This window comes from Sander lucioperca, chromosome 17, assembly GCF_008315115.2.
Source record: "Sander lucioperca isolate FBNREF2018 chromosome 17, SLUC_FBN_1.2, whole genome shotgun sequence".
Lineage (NCBI taxonomy): Eukaryota > Metazoa > Chordata > Actinopteri > Perciformes > Percidae > Sander > Sander lucioperca.
The window spans coordinates 17,968,165-17,984,277 of record NC_050189.1 but is presented as its reverse complement, the minus strand read 5'-3'; the positions used below and the strand labels follow the sequence as shown (position 1 = coordinate 17,984,277).

The 16,113-nt window shown below is 40.0% G+C and overlaps 1 protein-coding gene across 2 annotated transcripts in view; it reads right to left on the bottom strand.

Moving 5' to 3' along the window:
• The window catches only part of LOC116064572 (coxsackievirus and adenovirus receptor homolog), a 45,903-nt gene extending 30,172 nt beyond the window's left edge, over positions 1–15,731 (bottom strand). The window contains exons 1-3 of one of the 2 annotated variants that reach the window (XM_035993949.1): positions 15,547–15,731; positions 11,588–11,683; positions 11,327–11,533 (exon numbers count right to left, since the gene is read on the bottom strand). In XM_035993949.1, the coding sequence (XP_035849842.1) occupies positions 11,327–11,533; positions 11,588–11,683; positions 15,547–15,622 (379 nt within the window). In that variant the 5' untranslated portion in view covers positions 15,623–15,731. Of the gene's footprint in view, positions 1–11,326; positions 11,684–15,546 lie in introns of both variants that reach the window. The other variant, XM_035993948.1, reaches the window with a different exon arrangement.
• Between the last annotated feature and the right edge of the window lie 382 nt (positions 15,732–16,113).

Below are 16,113 nucleotides of genomic sequence, written 5' to 3'. Positions count from 1 at the left end.
GTCCACATCTGCTTAAAAACTTGACTTTTTCAGCGAGTAGCTTGAAGGTTGTTGTTGTTTTCTGTAGCGAAGGGAGTTCAAGAACGGCAACACACAGAGTGCGGACATGTCAGGATGTCAGGCATTATCCTGGAAATGTACTTCCGTTGATCCAGACTAACTGCCCCTCTTCATAGACATGATTTACTTCATGATATGTTGTGTGTGTCTGCCTGTTGTTTAACCTGTTCAAATCCACCTTTTGCTTGATTTTTGTCTACTTCCCTTCCTATAAGCTTTCCCAAGGGGAAAAGCTTATAACAGAAGAACTGCAAGGCCAAAATGCATGTATGAGACTTCATGTGAAACCTTAATTCTTGTAGTTTATGAGTATGTGCTTAATTATGTGATTTAAACACAGCATATACTACAGCAGTTCAAACATGGTTCAAAATAGCTATTTTGGTCCTGTCTAAAAAATAATTTTTGAAAAGAAATAACTAAAACATACTCTGTGCCACACTATGTAGAACACAACACATACCTTCTAGACCTTGTCAACAAGACCTCAATAAAGTTTCAGAACTCTAGTCCTGACCTAATGGGAGCTAGGGAGCTTTCAGTATTTGGTATTACGGGTGTCACTGGTGTGCCAAATCCTCTCCTAAACCTCTCCAAGGGAACACATTTTGCTAAATGCAACTTACTCACTTCTATGCTATTAGAAAAAACATACTCAAGACTTAAAATTACTTACAAAACCTTTTTTTACAGTCATTCAAACACTGTTGAACATATTTTTTTTCTCATAAATCACATGTGTGCAACAGCTCTGTTGCGCATTAATTTGGACTGGCTCCCATTGGATGTTCTTATCATGCTATGGTCCGTTGGAAAGGGAATGTGATTGGCTACAACTGCCATGATTGACGTTTTGATGATGAGAGCTGTTTCTAAGATGGCTGCTCAGAGAGATGATGCAGCGTATTGGTGCTCCCCAGTGTGAGCGCTTGCTGGATGTCAGGGGCTGTCCCAGGGTGTTTAAACATACCCGGAAACACGGTGCAGGGCAGACTGAACAAGGGGGTAAGCTTCTCCTCGGAATGCGTAGCTCCTATGGCGCCATTTTGATGCTACCAAGCCATCACCTCCCGTTAGCATCCCATTGACTGCCATTCATTTTGGCGCCACTTTGACAGCGAATAACTTTACATCTGAAGAGTTTAAAGACTCTATTTGTCCATTGTTTATTTCTAAAGAAACACGACAATGTATAAAAGGCTCCATTACCTTGTAGCTCACGTTATGGCTCCGTAGCAGACGTTTTTGTAAAAGTAGGCTAACGATTGGGTCATAACCACGAGACTTACTGTCTCATAGTAGAGGAATTACCGTATAGTACAGGAGAAGCTCTCAGGCAGTTTGGACTTCCATTAGCTGTTTAAGTTTAATTACTAATGTTAACTATCATTTTAGTGATCAATAATTAGCCTGTGTCTATGTTATCTCCTTACATATACCTACGCTCTCCGTCTCTGCTAGATTGGGAATGATTGAGATTTCTCTTGGCACAGCTACCAGAAGACTTCCAACTTTCAGACAGGTTGCTCACGTCACATCTACGTCTTCAAGCTCAGTTGGAGGCTGCTCAGTAACGCTCAGCCATCACCGGGAAAGTGCTAATTCTAATATCCTTCACTGGTCTCCGTCCAGAGACACGGGATCTGTTGGTCCATTCTATATATGTCAATGAGACTGAATGAGATCGGCAAATTAAGTTAGAAGACAGTAAGCAGACAGCATGGACTCTACAGGACAATATTAATAACCTGGATGAATTGTTTTGAAAAAACGTTGTTATCCTTTTGATCTGTGGACACTTATGGACTAGAGGAATATAAATAAGCCAGGAATGGAGCGTTTAGGACAGCCTACAGGTAGAGCAGTGTCTTCATTTTGTCCTTTTTTTCTTTTCTTTTTTTTTTCAATAGCATAAGATGAATAAAAGCCTTACATGAATAATGCTTTGGTGCTTATGATTTCAGTAAAATGAACTGAATGATTGCAATACCAATCAAACGATGTACAGCATGTCCATACTGACAAACGTTTTGAAAGTTCTGTGTTTAAATACTCATTATGTAACATGTCAGAACTCACGTAAGTTACAGGTGTGTTAACAGGTTAAGTGTTATTTATTTGAGGTATTTCAAAATAAAAAAAAACTTTTTTAAAAGAAGCCATTATTTGGTTGTTTAAAATATGCAACAATAACGTGTGTGATTTATTAAATATGAAAAATGATTTTGGGGGAGAAATGCTGTTCTCTGAGCTAATCACTGACTGATGATGTCAGAACAACACAAATACACATTAATTAGACATAGGAGAAAAAATATACATAAACGGATAGAGACAGGAAATTGAAAAATAGAATATAATTAGTTACAATAATAATAATAGTAATAAAACAAACATATTTACACAATAAACGCCCTTATATAAACAGACAGTATATGAACACAGATATACAGATGAGTAAGGTGCGAATGAATAGAGATGACATATTGCACAGTTGGAGGTAACACAGAGTAATAAATAAATAAATATATATAGTGCAGAATATTGTCCAGTGATGGCTCATATTGCAGAGACAGCTAGCAGTGCTACATTATGATGTTGTATTAGCTAGCAGTGCTACATTATGATGTTGTATTAGCTAGCAGTGCTACATTATGATGTTGCATTAAAGAGTCTGACTGCTGCTGGAATGAAGGACCTGCGGTAGCACTGAGGGTGCAGCAGTCTGCTGCTGAAGGAGCTGCTCAGGGAACTCAGTCTCATGTGTGTGGGGGGGGTGTGAGCCAGGATGAGAAGGTGAAGCTATGTCAAGCCAGGTGTACATAGTTGGGATAAGTGCACGTTCACGGCTTTCTTAAATAGACCACGGTATCGATCACAGATTTCCTGATGCTAACATGGAGAATACGCATTGTGTATTCTTTACAGAGTGAGCAGCAGCTTCATATGAAATTATGATAACGTGAAACACATTTGTAAAAAAGAAACACGGCTGTTGTAATGAAACAGCGAGAGAAAGCGAGGCAGACGATCACGGACCGACTGAATGCCTAGTAGCCTAAAAATATACATTTACTGACCACTGCTCTGAACTGAAACTGCCATACCATTCAAGAAGTTAGCTAATTATTTGCACAAATGAGCAGTTGTACTCTTTGCCTTAAAAGTGAGCAGAAGACTAATGTTACGCAGGAAATGTACCATGAAGATCAATTACAGTCACTAATCTACAATGCTGTGAAGTGTACAGATCCCTCTCTCTCACTCTGTCTCTCTCTCGTATGGGCTAAAATATGAATTACCTAAGGAATATATTTACTCTCACTGCTCACTTTTCAGGCAAAGTGTACAACAGTTTTTTTGTGGAAATTACTAGCCTAACTCCTTAAATGGTTTAATTTAAGAGCAGTAGCTCGTAAATGTATATTTTTAGATATATCATTCAGTCGGTCCGCTTCTGCCACGTTTTTTCTCACTTTTTTTTGTTTTTGTTTTTTACAGAGGCAGTTTCCTTCTTTATTTATTGCATGCTTTGCTTCCTAGTAGGCCTATATGGACATAGAAAAGAAAGACTGAAGAACTTGGACTCTAAAATCTAGAAACTATAAAGCTAATTAAGTGATACATTTAATGCACACTTTAACCATGACTGTCACAGTATATTCATCAGTTATTTCCCCCCCCAGCAAAATATAAGGTCAAAAACCATTGAGGTGTCCTCTCCCTGTTGTTCCATGAATGAACAGTAGTCTACACTATATAGTTACCGGTCCAGTGAACTAAGACTATAATTAGGGAGGATTGAACAATTATAAAAACCTATAATAATTGTTCAATCCTCCCAAATTATAGTTCCAGTTCACTGGAGAGAACACAAATTGTGTGCTAAGAAGGCCAAATACAGTGCACATGGAAGAGGAACATACATGGTCCTTTGTTAAAGACTACTACAATAAATAAATCAACTAAAATAGTTAAAGTTGTATTTGTCTCTGAGCAGTCTGCTGTAAACATCTGCAACTTCATCAGCCTTTGCTAATTATCTCAACAACTGCCATACTATATTCAGCAAACTTCTAACAATATGAACAGCAGTCTTCATATAGCAATATAACAGTAACAATGACTGTCACATGAATAATTATAAAAAAAATAATCAGGATAGTCAGGACCAGGCTAGCTGCACAGAATAAATCTCCATGGTAACTTAGGTGCCTCTGCTTTTGTGCAACCAAGTCAAGGCTAAATTCATCCAGGATAACTGGAATATCCCGGCTTAATCACTTATCTTGGTTTTGTGCAATAGCCCCCAGTTCTGAGCTCACCAGGGTTCTCAGGTGTTGGTATACAATCCTCTCCAAGGTCTTCATCAGGTGTGAAGTTAAGGCTACCGGTCTGAAGTGGTTGGGCTCCCTGGGATGCACAGTTTTAGGAACTGGGACCACACACTCAACGGGTCTCCCATTGCGAAGTTGTAAATTCCAGAAAAAAGGAAAAGAAACACAGCTAATCTCCACAGTTGTACATCCATGTATGCACATACGTTGAAGAACAGTGTGGAAGAAGAAACACCGCGAAAAAAGAAATACAAATATGAGAAATACAAAAAACAGATACAAAAAGGCTCAGAGCTGCTGCAACAGGCTACCACTCACGCTGCGCCATCTTGCATGTGAGAAGAAAGAAAGCATGATGTAATGCAGTCAGACAGCCAGCAGGAGGCAGCTTTCACTCTGTTCTCCAGAGGAGCATTTCACTGGGAAGGCTTTCATTTACAGGAAGTCTGCAGAAAGATCAGTTTAAACACTGGAGGGACAAAAGACCCAGTGGACAGACAGAAACAGAACTGCATTAATGCATCAATATCTGAAAACAGTTCCTTTATATGTTACATACAGTTCAGTGCATCTGTTTTCTATCAGATCAGCAGTTTGTCTGCAAGTAAACATGTTTCTGTGTTTCTTGGATCACTTCCAACAAGTTATCCTGTCTGAATGCAAAACATGTTACATCACATTTAGGTTTTCTGCCAAAGACACACCCATGAAGCCAAACTAGCAAGACAAATATGATAACTAAAACACATATACACCTATTTAGACACACCTTTAGCCTACATAATTAAGTCTCTGCTGCCCTGCTGAAAACGTGAAGCAGAAACGCTTAATGTCAGATAACGTCCATAATAAATGGACTTTGGGTTCGATTTTTTTAACAGTTTTCAGTGGCTATGAGGAGCAATATGAGAGAGAAATTTGGTAATCATTGATCATTGTTTACGTACATTAAACCACGTTTTTATTCATTAGTAAGCTACAGGACAGCGTCTTTCAAAACATGACCTACGCGAAAGAGAAAAAAAAAATGAATGCATCTCTGTCCCCAGCACTCAGAATCAGACATAAAGCTGAACACAGAGAGATCTACATACACATTTAAGTATTAGGGATCAAATATAGCTGCATTATATATATATATATAACACATATAAAAAGTAATAATGCCCATCAAACAAGTCAAAGTGTTTCTGTAACTTAAGAGTATAAATAGTGTGACGGTGCAGAGAGGAAAGAGTTAATAAAGTAGACTGAGGTCAGTCAGTGGTCTGTGTGTGTGTGTGTGTGTTTGTCTGATCAGTAAAGATGGCTGCTGCTTCCTCTGCTGCTCTATCTGAACTATTACTGCCTCATCTTCTTTATAGTCAGTTCTTCTTTAAACTGCAGAATGACTTTCAGTAAAAATCCCTGAACTTAAACACTATCAGTTTTGTTTCCTGTTAATCATTCCAATGAGATTAATTATGAAACTCATTTCACAGTTCAGTGTTGTGGAACTTGTCTTGCAGCCTGAAGCAACACTAAACTAGTAACATCATCTTTCTTTCCTAAAGCAATGAATGATCAATGACTGTCATCTTTCAGCCCGGTCTCATGGCAGTTCGTGATATGGTCACGTTATTTAATCTATTAAGTCGTGGACAGGACACTTAAATGTTGTTTTTTTTTTGTGGCGATTACGAATTTTAAAGCAATGTATTTCAATGGGAAGCATATTTCGTGATCACAGAACGATGACTGTAGCGAGTAGTATTGATAAGGCGAAAGTCCACGCAGGAAGGTTGGTTGTGGTGGTGGATGGGTCAAACAACAGGACTTTCACCCAGGAGACCGGGGATCGCGTCCCGCGTGTTGCAGTTCCTTTCCTCGTTATTCTCTTCCTAACCACAACCGTCCCGTTGTTGTGGCGTTTCATTTCCCCGTTGTTGTGTGCCCCTGCGCCCGGGGATCGCGTCCCGCGAGTGGCGGCCCGTCCCGTTGTTGTGGCCGGCGTGTGGCGCCTCATTTCCCCATTTTTGCGTCCCCCCAGAGCAGGTTCAAAAATCGTGACCTGTACACGTTCAAAATTCCTGCCATGTACACAAAATAAACGTCAAAATCGTGACCTGTACACAAATTAATAAATCAAAATAACGTGACTATTTCACGACCTGGCGTGAGACAGTGTTGCATGTTTGTATCTCAGATCTGAGTTCAAGCTGATAAACTTTGCCTCAGCATTTGGAATTCAAATGATTCAGTCCTGTTATCATGTCCCAGAGAGAGGACCTGTAGTGTTTATCAGTGAGGGAGGAGGAGATTATCATGCTGCTGCTGCTGCTGCTGCTGCTTATCAGAGACAGGTCAGGTTTAACTGCTCTGCCGAGGGTTACTGATGCCTAAAGTCAGGGTAAACTATCACATGGTGTTCTACCCCAAAAGACGTTGGTCAGGTATTTATTATGAAGGATTATATCGGACGTTGGGAGTTTTATTGTGGCAGACTCGTCTCTGTTTGCAGCAGAGCAGCTCAGCTGATGAGTTCAGACAGATATAAACTTTGAAATAAAAACACAAGAGGACTAGTTCTCCTGACTATAAAGCTCCACACAGTCTGGACCTTCCCTCAGCTGACCTAACTGACGGCCTGCTGCTGCAGCCTGATGCCATATAAGAGAAATGAAAACCAGACTCAGTGACTGGGCTCACCGCCAGAGATGTCCTGAAAACAGGAAACTAAAAGAAGACCATCACGTGTCTCTCTTAAAGTGACAAGACTGTCAGTGTTTGATCAGAGTTCAGAGTTCAACATTTTGAAATTAAAACAGTTTCATCATTGAGTTACAGGGAAAAGATAAGCTGTGTTAATCAGTGAGGGAAGGGGGGGGGGGGGGGTTTATGGTGCACCTGCTGCTCAGAGAGAGAGAGAGACAGTAAAGGGTTAAGAGTTCACCATGTGTATGGGGTTATGGTTATACAAGCTGTTCAAGGCCAGAGAGATATTTATGAGATTGGTTAATGTTTGACTCACTTCACACTGAGTCAAACCTGGTTTAATATAAAGTACCTTATGACTTACTGAGACAAAGAGATGCTGAGTTTGTGACTTTTAGTTCCCCCTAAGCAAACCATTTTCTGTTTCAGCCACGATTCTCTATTCTCAGCAACTTTGCATCAAGAATTCATATCAGAAACAGAAAGCTTTCTGCAAAACCCCCAAAAATCCAGACAGAGCTAATCTATTATCAATATGAGGAATGAAGTACTGTTATGTACATGTTCTTTTCATGCCACTTTCTATTTCTACTCAAAGGGAAATACTCTGTACTTTTTACTTCATTACATGTATGACAGTGTGAAGATGCACAATGGGCTCTGGGTAATTGTGATGCCATTTCCATGGATATCCAATGCCATTAAACCAGAGCACGTTTTCCTCCCATCCCTGAATGTTATGTGGAGTAGCCAGACCATAACAACACAGGTCAAAAATAAAGTCTACATGAGTCTTTTCACAATAAAAGCTAATATTTACCAGAAGTTGCTTCAGACAGAAGGAACAACAGGAGCATTAATGGAGCCATGAGAGCTGAGAGAGATCTGCTGCTGACAGGAGGCATGAAAAGCTGCTGTTATATATACAGGTTAACTGTCAGGTAGTCTGATATATACTGGTCTATCAGGAGGCATGAAAAGCTGCAGTTTACTGTGAGGCAGTCTGTGGTTTGGGTGCAGCAGTGGAAGGATCTCACAGCAGCGTGGGCTACAGGGAAGCACTCAGGGCTTGGCTGTCTGCCGATGCTTTCTGTGTCTACAATATAAACACCCTAAAGCTGCAGCCCTCTCTGTGCAGCTGGTTAGATCTGGGACATTCAGTCAGAGTAGGAACAGGCTGTCAACTTAAAAAAAAAAAAAACAGTGTTCCTGTTTACTCAAGTTATTTAGGTCATTGATATAAACGGCTTGGACAAAATAATGTAAACACCTGTCAGTGTAACACATTACAGTTCAACAGCAGCACAAACTACATCCTCCACAATGACTCTATCAACACAAACGTGTGTGTATCTGTGTATGTGTGTGTGTCTGTTTGTATGTCTATGAGTGTGTGTATGTGTGTGTGTGTGTGTGTGTGTTTGGTGTGTGTGTGTCTGCCTCTGTGTGTGTCTATGCGTGTCTGTATGTCTGTGTGTGTGTATGTGAGTGTGTGTTTATGATGTGTGTGTGTATGTGTGTGTGTGTGTGTGTGTGTGTGTGTGTGTGTGTGTGTGTGTGTGTGTGTGTGTGTGTGTCTGATATTTTGCTGCTGTGGCACTGACATTTCCCGATTTGGGAACAATAACATTTGATATATCATCTATGTAGTCTAGATGTTGGATGACTGCACCGCCTCCTCAGGGAGGATGGACATTTCCATGCAGCTGTTTCCCTGCAGCTGTTGTACGGTGACTGAGCTCCTTGTGAAATAAAAGACTGCATGTTAACAGCTGCTGTGTTCGTGTTGATGGAGAACAGACAGCTGACCTCATGGATAATTGATCAGGAAATGAATAATAAAAATATAGAAGTCTTTCTCGGTTGCTCATTGTCTCCATCCTCTTCTGGAAATGTAGCAGTAACATTTTATGTTAGTAGTGATGACTCTAATGTTGCTGCTGGGGAAATACCACTCGGGACTTTTGTGTCATGGGATTTTTCATGCTGTGTTAACCACAGGCACAAAGAAGAGAATCATAGCCATAATATCTGCTTCTATAGATCATATTTAGTGTTGAGTTCAGTTAAACATCTGACAGAAAGTCAGATATTTAACTGAACTGTAAATGTAGTTGTTTGCTGTGAAACTTCAACAGTCTGTTCAGACATACTGTATGATAAAGAGCTACTTCTCTTTCAAACCGTCAACATGAAAGAGGAACTAAGATCACATCCTGACTCAGACTGAGAGGGTGGTGGGTAGTAGTTAAATGTGCTTTCGAAACACAGACCACTCTGTTCTGACTACAGGGGCAGGCCCAGACAGGCTATATGTGGCGCCATGGAGATTACATCTTATCTGTCAGCTATAGGAGTCAGTTCAAAAAAGGTTGAACATCCTGTTGTATTGACTTTAATTCTCTTCTGTTTGAGAAGCAGGATGATGTTCAAAAGTCAACAAAACCTTATATAAAGGTCTTTGGTTTATGAGTTTTGTTTTATAATAGATATAAAGAGAGACAAATCAGACTTCACTTTGAACTTTCCTGTTATAGAAAGAGATGTTGTCCTGGGCCAGGTTCCACTATTTTCAACAACAGATTGGACTCATTAAGCTCAATGATTTGGCTTTTGTTATCCATGGCTAATGTCAGTGTGAAGTTGACCCAGGTAAACATCCCTCTGTGTGGTTTTACCTGGCCGGTTGCCTGGAACACAGGTGTGTTGGTCCGGTTGAGTGACATCAGACCTGCATCAACAGGACATGGACACCGTCCAGGGGAGTTGTGTTTCACCTGCTGTGGTTACCAGGAACTCAGGCGTGGTGTGTGTTTCTAGATCAACAGTACATGTATCAACAGCTTCACTTCTACAGAAAAGAAACTTACTCTACATGAATCCTCTAAACATTCTATATCAGGTCTACCAGAGGGGGGCAAAACATCACCAGACTGTTTTCTAAAGGATAGTTGGGAGAGCTGAGCAACCTTAAAAATGGGTTTCATGTTTCTTATGGTCAGCGCGCATGGTCGCCGTGAAACGTCTGGTCGTTTATACTGATTGGTGTCAAAGGTAGAGCAGCTCTGAGAACTAAATTCTTCTCTTACAGTCTATAGTATCGCGTCTGCGTCTTTACAAAACCTTGCAGACTCTCCGCGCAGTCATTCAGGCCGCAGTTGGGATATATCTCCGTCCGCATCTCCCCGACAGCGCTGACTGCAAGAAGCATTAAAACAAGTTAGAGTGTGTTTGTGAAATCCTGGACATGTTGGACAAAGGTGTCTTCAGCTGACACCAGAGACCCTCCATCAGATTCAGATCTTAGTCTCTCAGGATCACATCCTTCCCCCAGTCTCTGCTCCTCCTCTACACATTTAACATATTCATATAACACACACACACACAATATGAGGTTGGATATTTTAAACTGCTTTAGCTGTGTTCAAAGTAAGAAAAGTGCATAAAAATTAATATATCAAAGTAAAACAACTTGAGGATCCAAATGTAGAAAAAAAATATTTACTGGATAAAGATACAAGAGTAAAACAGTTTAAAGCGCAAGCATTTAAATTTCACACCATATAAAATAGTAATTAAAAGGTTGGAGCAAGTTAATGGAGCAAAGCATTTTTTGTGTACTGTGTCTGAGTTGATATTGTCTGAACATCTCTGGCTCTTAATTTAAACCTTACTGATGAAGAACATCATTATATTTTAGTTATCAATTAAATAGCCTATTTTAGTTTCTCCCTGAAGCAACTTTTCCTTGTGTAAGTTTTCTAGTTCTAGCTAGAGATGGAGTTAATTTGCAGTGAATCACTCTTAGTCTGACCCTCGTCTGGGACCAATCTGCCTACAGAGCTCAGAGCTCCAGACAATACAGCTCTCAGACTTATCGGGTACACAAGCCCCTCCACCGCGACAAGGTGGTGATTCATGGAGGGGATCCGCATCAGCAGCAGGCGGTCCTGGTCTCATGTCCTTATGTCTTTTATATGTCCGGACACCACCCACTGCAACAGTTACAAGGATCAGTCCACCTACAACACCTGCTGCCAGTCCATGGTATCGGCCTCCAGGAGAGGAGTTTCCATCCTCAGGGACATCAATCATTGCGCTCTTCTGACCTGAAGATGAATAAACATATGAGTCAGTAAATGTGTGATAGTGGAGCAGTCTTCATCCTCTCTGATGTTAGAAACTGCAGCTACAACCTGATACTCAGAAAAACTCTCTGAGAGAGACTACCTCACCTGGCTCTGTAACCTGCAGACGGATGGTTCTGATTGGCTCAGAGTCGATGATGGCTCTCTTTCTACGTCTTGAACCATCTGGTTTAACTCGACACTCGTATGTACCGTTGTCGATGCTGCTCACATTCTTCAGAGTTAAAGACACGTCTCCGTCCTTCAGCTCTCTGTCCACCAGCTCCACCCTGTCCTTAAAGGATGGATGCTGGTAGGTTGATTTCAAGTGTCCGTCGATGTTTAAGAGGATGATATCAGGCTCCAGGTCAGGTCTGGTCCACTCTACAGCACTGATGGAGGGATCAGCAGACTGACATGGCAGAATGACATCATCTCCAGGATCAACTGTTACCACAATCACGTCTGAAAAATAATAATAAACTACTATTAATAATAAAAAATCATGTTGTTTCAACAGTTGTCTACAGGTGTGTCCCTGCAGAAGGTCTCTGTAGAGTCTCACCTGATGGAGACGTTCACTGATCTGTCACAGAGAGATATCACAGGACTTTATTACCACAGGTCAACAGCTGTTGTTGAGACACATGAAGCTGATCAACTTGAATATATCAAAAAACCAATAGTTCAGGTCGTAGCATCTCCTTAGAACAGCTGATCTGATCTCTTCCTCAGTCAGCTTCTCTAAAACAGAACAACAGACTCCAGAGGCCTGGACTACGAAGCGAGATTTGGCGTTAACGAGCTAACTTCAGGTTCAACCCAGGGTTTTCTGTACTATGAAGGTGGATCACTTGTGATGGGTTCAATCACCATGGTAACTTATGCTGAACGCCTAACCTGGTCGGGAGCAGGTTATGTTGGAGATCAGAGATCAACCGGTGTTAAAGCACCGCCTACTGACCAATCAATACTCGATAGATAACGGCGTCACCGTTCTTAGAAGATCAGCTGGAGCTCCGTAGAGAGAGAGAGAGAGAGAGAGAGAGAGGTGCGCTCAGAAAACATTTAGAGACCGACAACCCCGTTAACATTCCCTGATGGGTATCTTTATAAAAGATATAGATTTTCAGCGGAGGGAATTACATACAGGCTATTTGTCGGCTTCTTCAGCCGTGTGTTGCCAATATGCACATCGGTTAGAATTATGTTTTGATATTATTTTATTTTCTCTCACAGCTTACCACTGCTGGGGTTGCAACTGAAATAAAAGGCTAAAGCAACGAGTTTATGGAAAGCAGAAGTGTAATTATGGTCAGATCTTGTGCCTGACTGATGGGGAAGTGACTAGTCTAATGTAGGCTATTATAGTGGGTGTACTCTACTGTATATTAGCCAGAATCTGCCTTTGGGGAGGAGGGGGGCATATCATAGTGGGGGGTCTGGGTGTCCTCCCCCAGGGAAGGTTTAAGCATCAACGACTTCATTTCCTGCATTCAGATACACTTTTATGCACCAATTACGGTAAAAAAAAAATACCTTAGAAAAAAGCACGGATAACAATTCAAAATTTATCAAAAATATAATAAAAAGTATGTTACGTGTCATTGGGCATTTTGAAGTGGGTATATAGACATCCTGGAGCTTACTATCACGTAGACTACACCACTGGAAGTGATATTGATAAGCTAAACGTTGTGATTTACATAAAACAGCGTCAGCTTTTTTTGCCAGCTTTCCTTCTTGTGTTTTGCCTGTTAAACCGTGTCTGTGTTCTTCATATTCATGTAGAATTATAGTTTGCTCTTCTTATGTAAAATATGCAGCTCTGGTAGATGTTGGCGATTGGTCGTGCTGTGCAAACAGCGCCTCTTTTATGTGAACGCGCGCCCCGCTGGATTGGGAAACCCTGATGGTTGATTGAACTAGTGGTTAACCAGCGTCGTGATACAGCTTATGGAGGACTGTGGTTGTTAGGTTAGGTGAAGTCAGGGAACTGAAAAAAATCCAGGACATGTTGATCTTGATTCATAGTACAGGCCTCTGGTGTCCTGCTGTAGGAAATGTGTTGCTGCTTGTGTTTTAACGGTCACTGCACTCAGTAGGGCTGCCACCTCTTAGTCGATTAGTCGACTAATCGGTCGTTTTGGTCTTAGTCGACTAAGATTTCTTTAGTTGATGAGTCATTTTTTATGCTTATTCATGCTTAATTACTTATTTCCAAGAAACTTATGAGCACATTTCTGGTAAAGACAAGATTTAAAGTGGTGCTTTTGCAGGATTAATTGTGGAGAAAGTCAGTTTTACAGATGGTTAATTAACTACATTTATATTGTGCTTTTCTAGTCTTAACCACCTCTCAAAGAGCACAGCTCTGTCGATTACATCAACTAATCCATTAATCGACAAAATCATATAAGTGTTAGTCGACTAAGAATTTCTTTAGTCGAGAACAGCTCTAGCACTCATAGATATAAAACTGTTATATATGTGTGTGACTGCAGCACCACGGTGGTTTAAAACATCCGTTGCCTATTGTTTAAATCCAGACGTGTATAAAGTACTAGAGACCCAGACTTGAGTAAAAGTACAAGTGCTCTATCAAAAAAGTGACTTGAGTAGAAGTTAAGGTGCTCTTTAAGCACCACACTTAAGTGGAAGTACTAAAGTATTCAACATTTTTTGTACTTAAGTATTGCAAGTAGTTTATTTTAAAATCTACTACTCGAGTACTGAAAGTAAAAGTACAAGTATTGTGTTATTTAGTTATTCAAGAAAGCAGTCAAAAGTTTGAATACCATATTGTTTATGTTATGGCAAATGTTTAGCCAAGGCTGTAGCCAAAGGAATTAACAAATATTAAATATATTATATTAAAAAATGACAAATATTAACAAATACTGAAATAAAATGTACAATTATCACACTGTGCAAGTAAAATGAGCATCCTCTCTTCAGCACAGTAACGATTAAAGCCCCAAAAAAACGTATCACACACTAGCTAGTAACGTGTGATGAACAGGAAAGTTAGCAAGCTAGCAAAATACAGATAAGCTAACACACACACACACACACACACACACACACACACACACACACACACACACACACACACAGTTAACATTCAGGACTCACTGCAGACTCAAACAACTCAGGAATAGTTTAATCTGCTGCAACAATGGCTCAATATAAAGACTACAAACTCACATCGTCTCTGACTTCTGAACGGCAACCGTAATGAAAAGAAACACGACGCAATCTCTGGGATTTCTTACGTATGTTACGTAATTAGCGTATGTAACCAACGTAGCCGTAACTACACACACTGTAACCTACACAGTCTCTGCAGCGTGAGGAATTCTCAACAGTAACGAGTAACTATGCAGCACATAAAAAATGTATCGGAGTAAAAGTAGTTCATTCATCGAAAATATGTACTGAAGTAAAAGTGGAAGTAGGAGAAAAAAATAATACTCCAGTAGAGTACAGATACAGCCTTTTAGTACTTAAGTACAGTAGTGAAGTAGTTCTACTTCGTTACTACACAGCTGTGTTTAAATCCACCAATCACAACGCAGCACGTCGCAGCCAAGTCGTTTGAATATTTAATAGCTAAACTGGATATTTATTGCAAATATCCCTATTTCAATTCTTCTTAAATCTGAAATCCAAAATAAAAATCAGATATCCACAAATGAATTGTAGATTTCTGCGACTGCATTGTTTCAAGTCATAATTCTAATTGTAGTTATTTGAAATTACATTTGTACTAGTCAAAATGTATTTCAGATATTCAACATTTAACTAGAACAATCAAAGTTGTAGATATCTTTAATGACCTAGAGAAATATTGTGTAGATATAACAACTGTAATTACAGATAGGTATGTGGTTCCTTTAAATGTTGAAACAGATTACATTATAGTCAGACCATCCTTCCTGCCCGTTCCCTCCTTCTGTCTCTCTCTCTGTCCCTTCCCTTATTTCTGTTACAAGCATTTTTCAAAACTATGCAGTTGGTCATACATAAGATCACCCTTTTAGCTTAAAAAGTTGAATAAAACACTTATTTATCACAAAACCAATACTGTATAATACATTTAAATATGTTATATACTATTTATACATAAAATCCTAGTTAAACATTATTCACACTTTCATAAATCCAGTCTCATTATCAAAAGAAACTGAAATGTATTATATATAAATCCATCAATTTATCTGTTTTAAACACATTTACATTTTCTCTTAACAAGACAACATCATTCTATAGGACAGGTCAGAAATAAAGTCTACATGAATCCTTTCACAATGAAAGCTGATATTTACCAGAAGCTGCTTCAGACAGAAGGACCAACAGGAGTATTAATGGAGCCATGAGAGCTGAGAGAGTGTAACCTGTCATATTTCTCTCCTTTCCTGTCCTCTCCCTCACTTGATCTGTTTCTACACGACGCTACACTGTAGTGGGAACCTTTGCTCTGTGAACTGGTGAATGTGGGAGTGGCTGGATCTGAACAGCACTGTGCTAAATATACCCGGTCTACGGGGCCCTCTGCTGGACTCAGAGTGTTCCTGATAACTGTTCACCTCCATGTTGTTTCTGTCTACACTGAGCATGTGCAGCTGGCAGATCAACAACAATAAAACATACATATCTACAGCATATTAACATATAAACATACAAACTTTACTGCTACATTTTGCACTTCACACGGAGACCTGTCCTCTAATAACTGAACATAAAACAAACACTCAAACTCAACAATAACACTGATGATAAGAACATGGAAATTCAACAGCATGACACGCAGGGCTAGATTTATCAAGGCTTTTGCGACTGTTTCCAGGCGTTACTTGTTCGCAAAGACTGACTTAACCGATGCGGGCTATTTA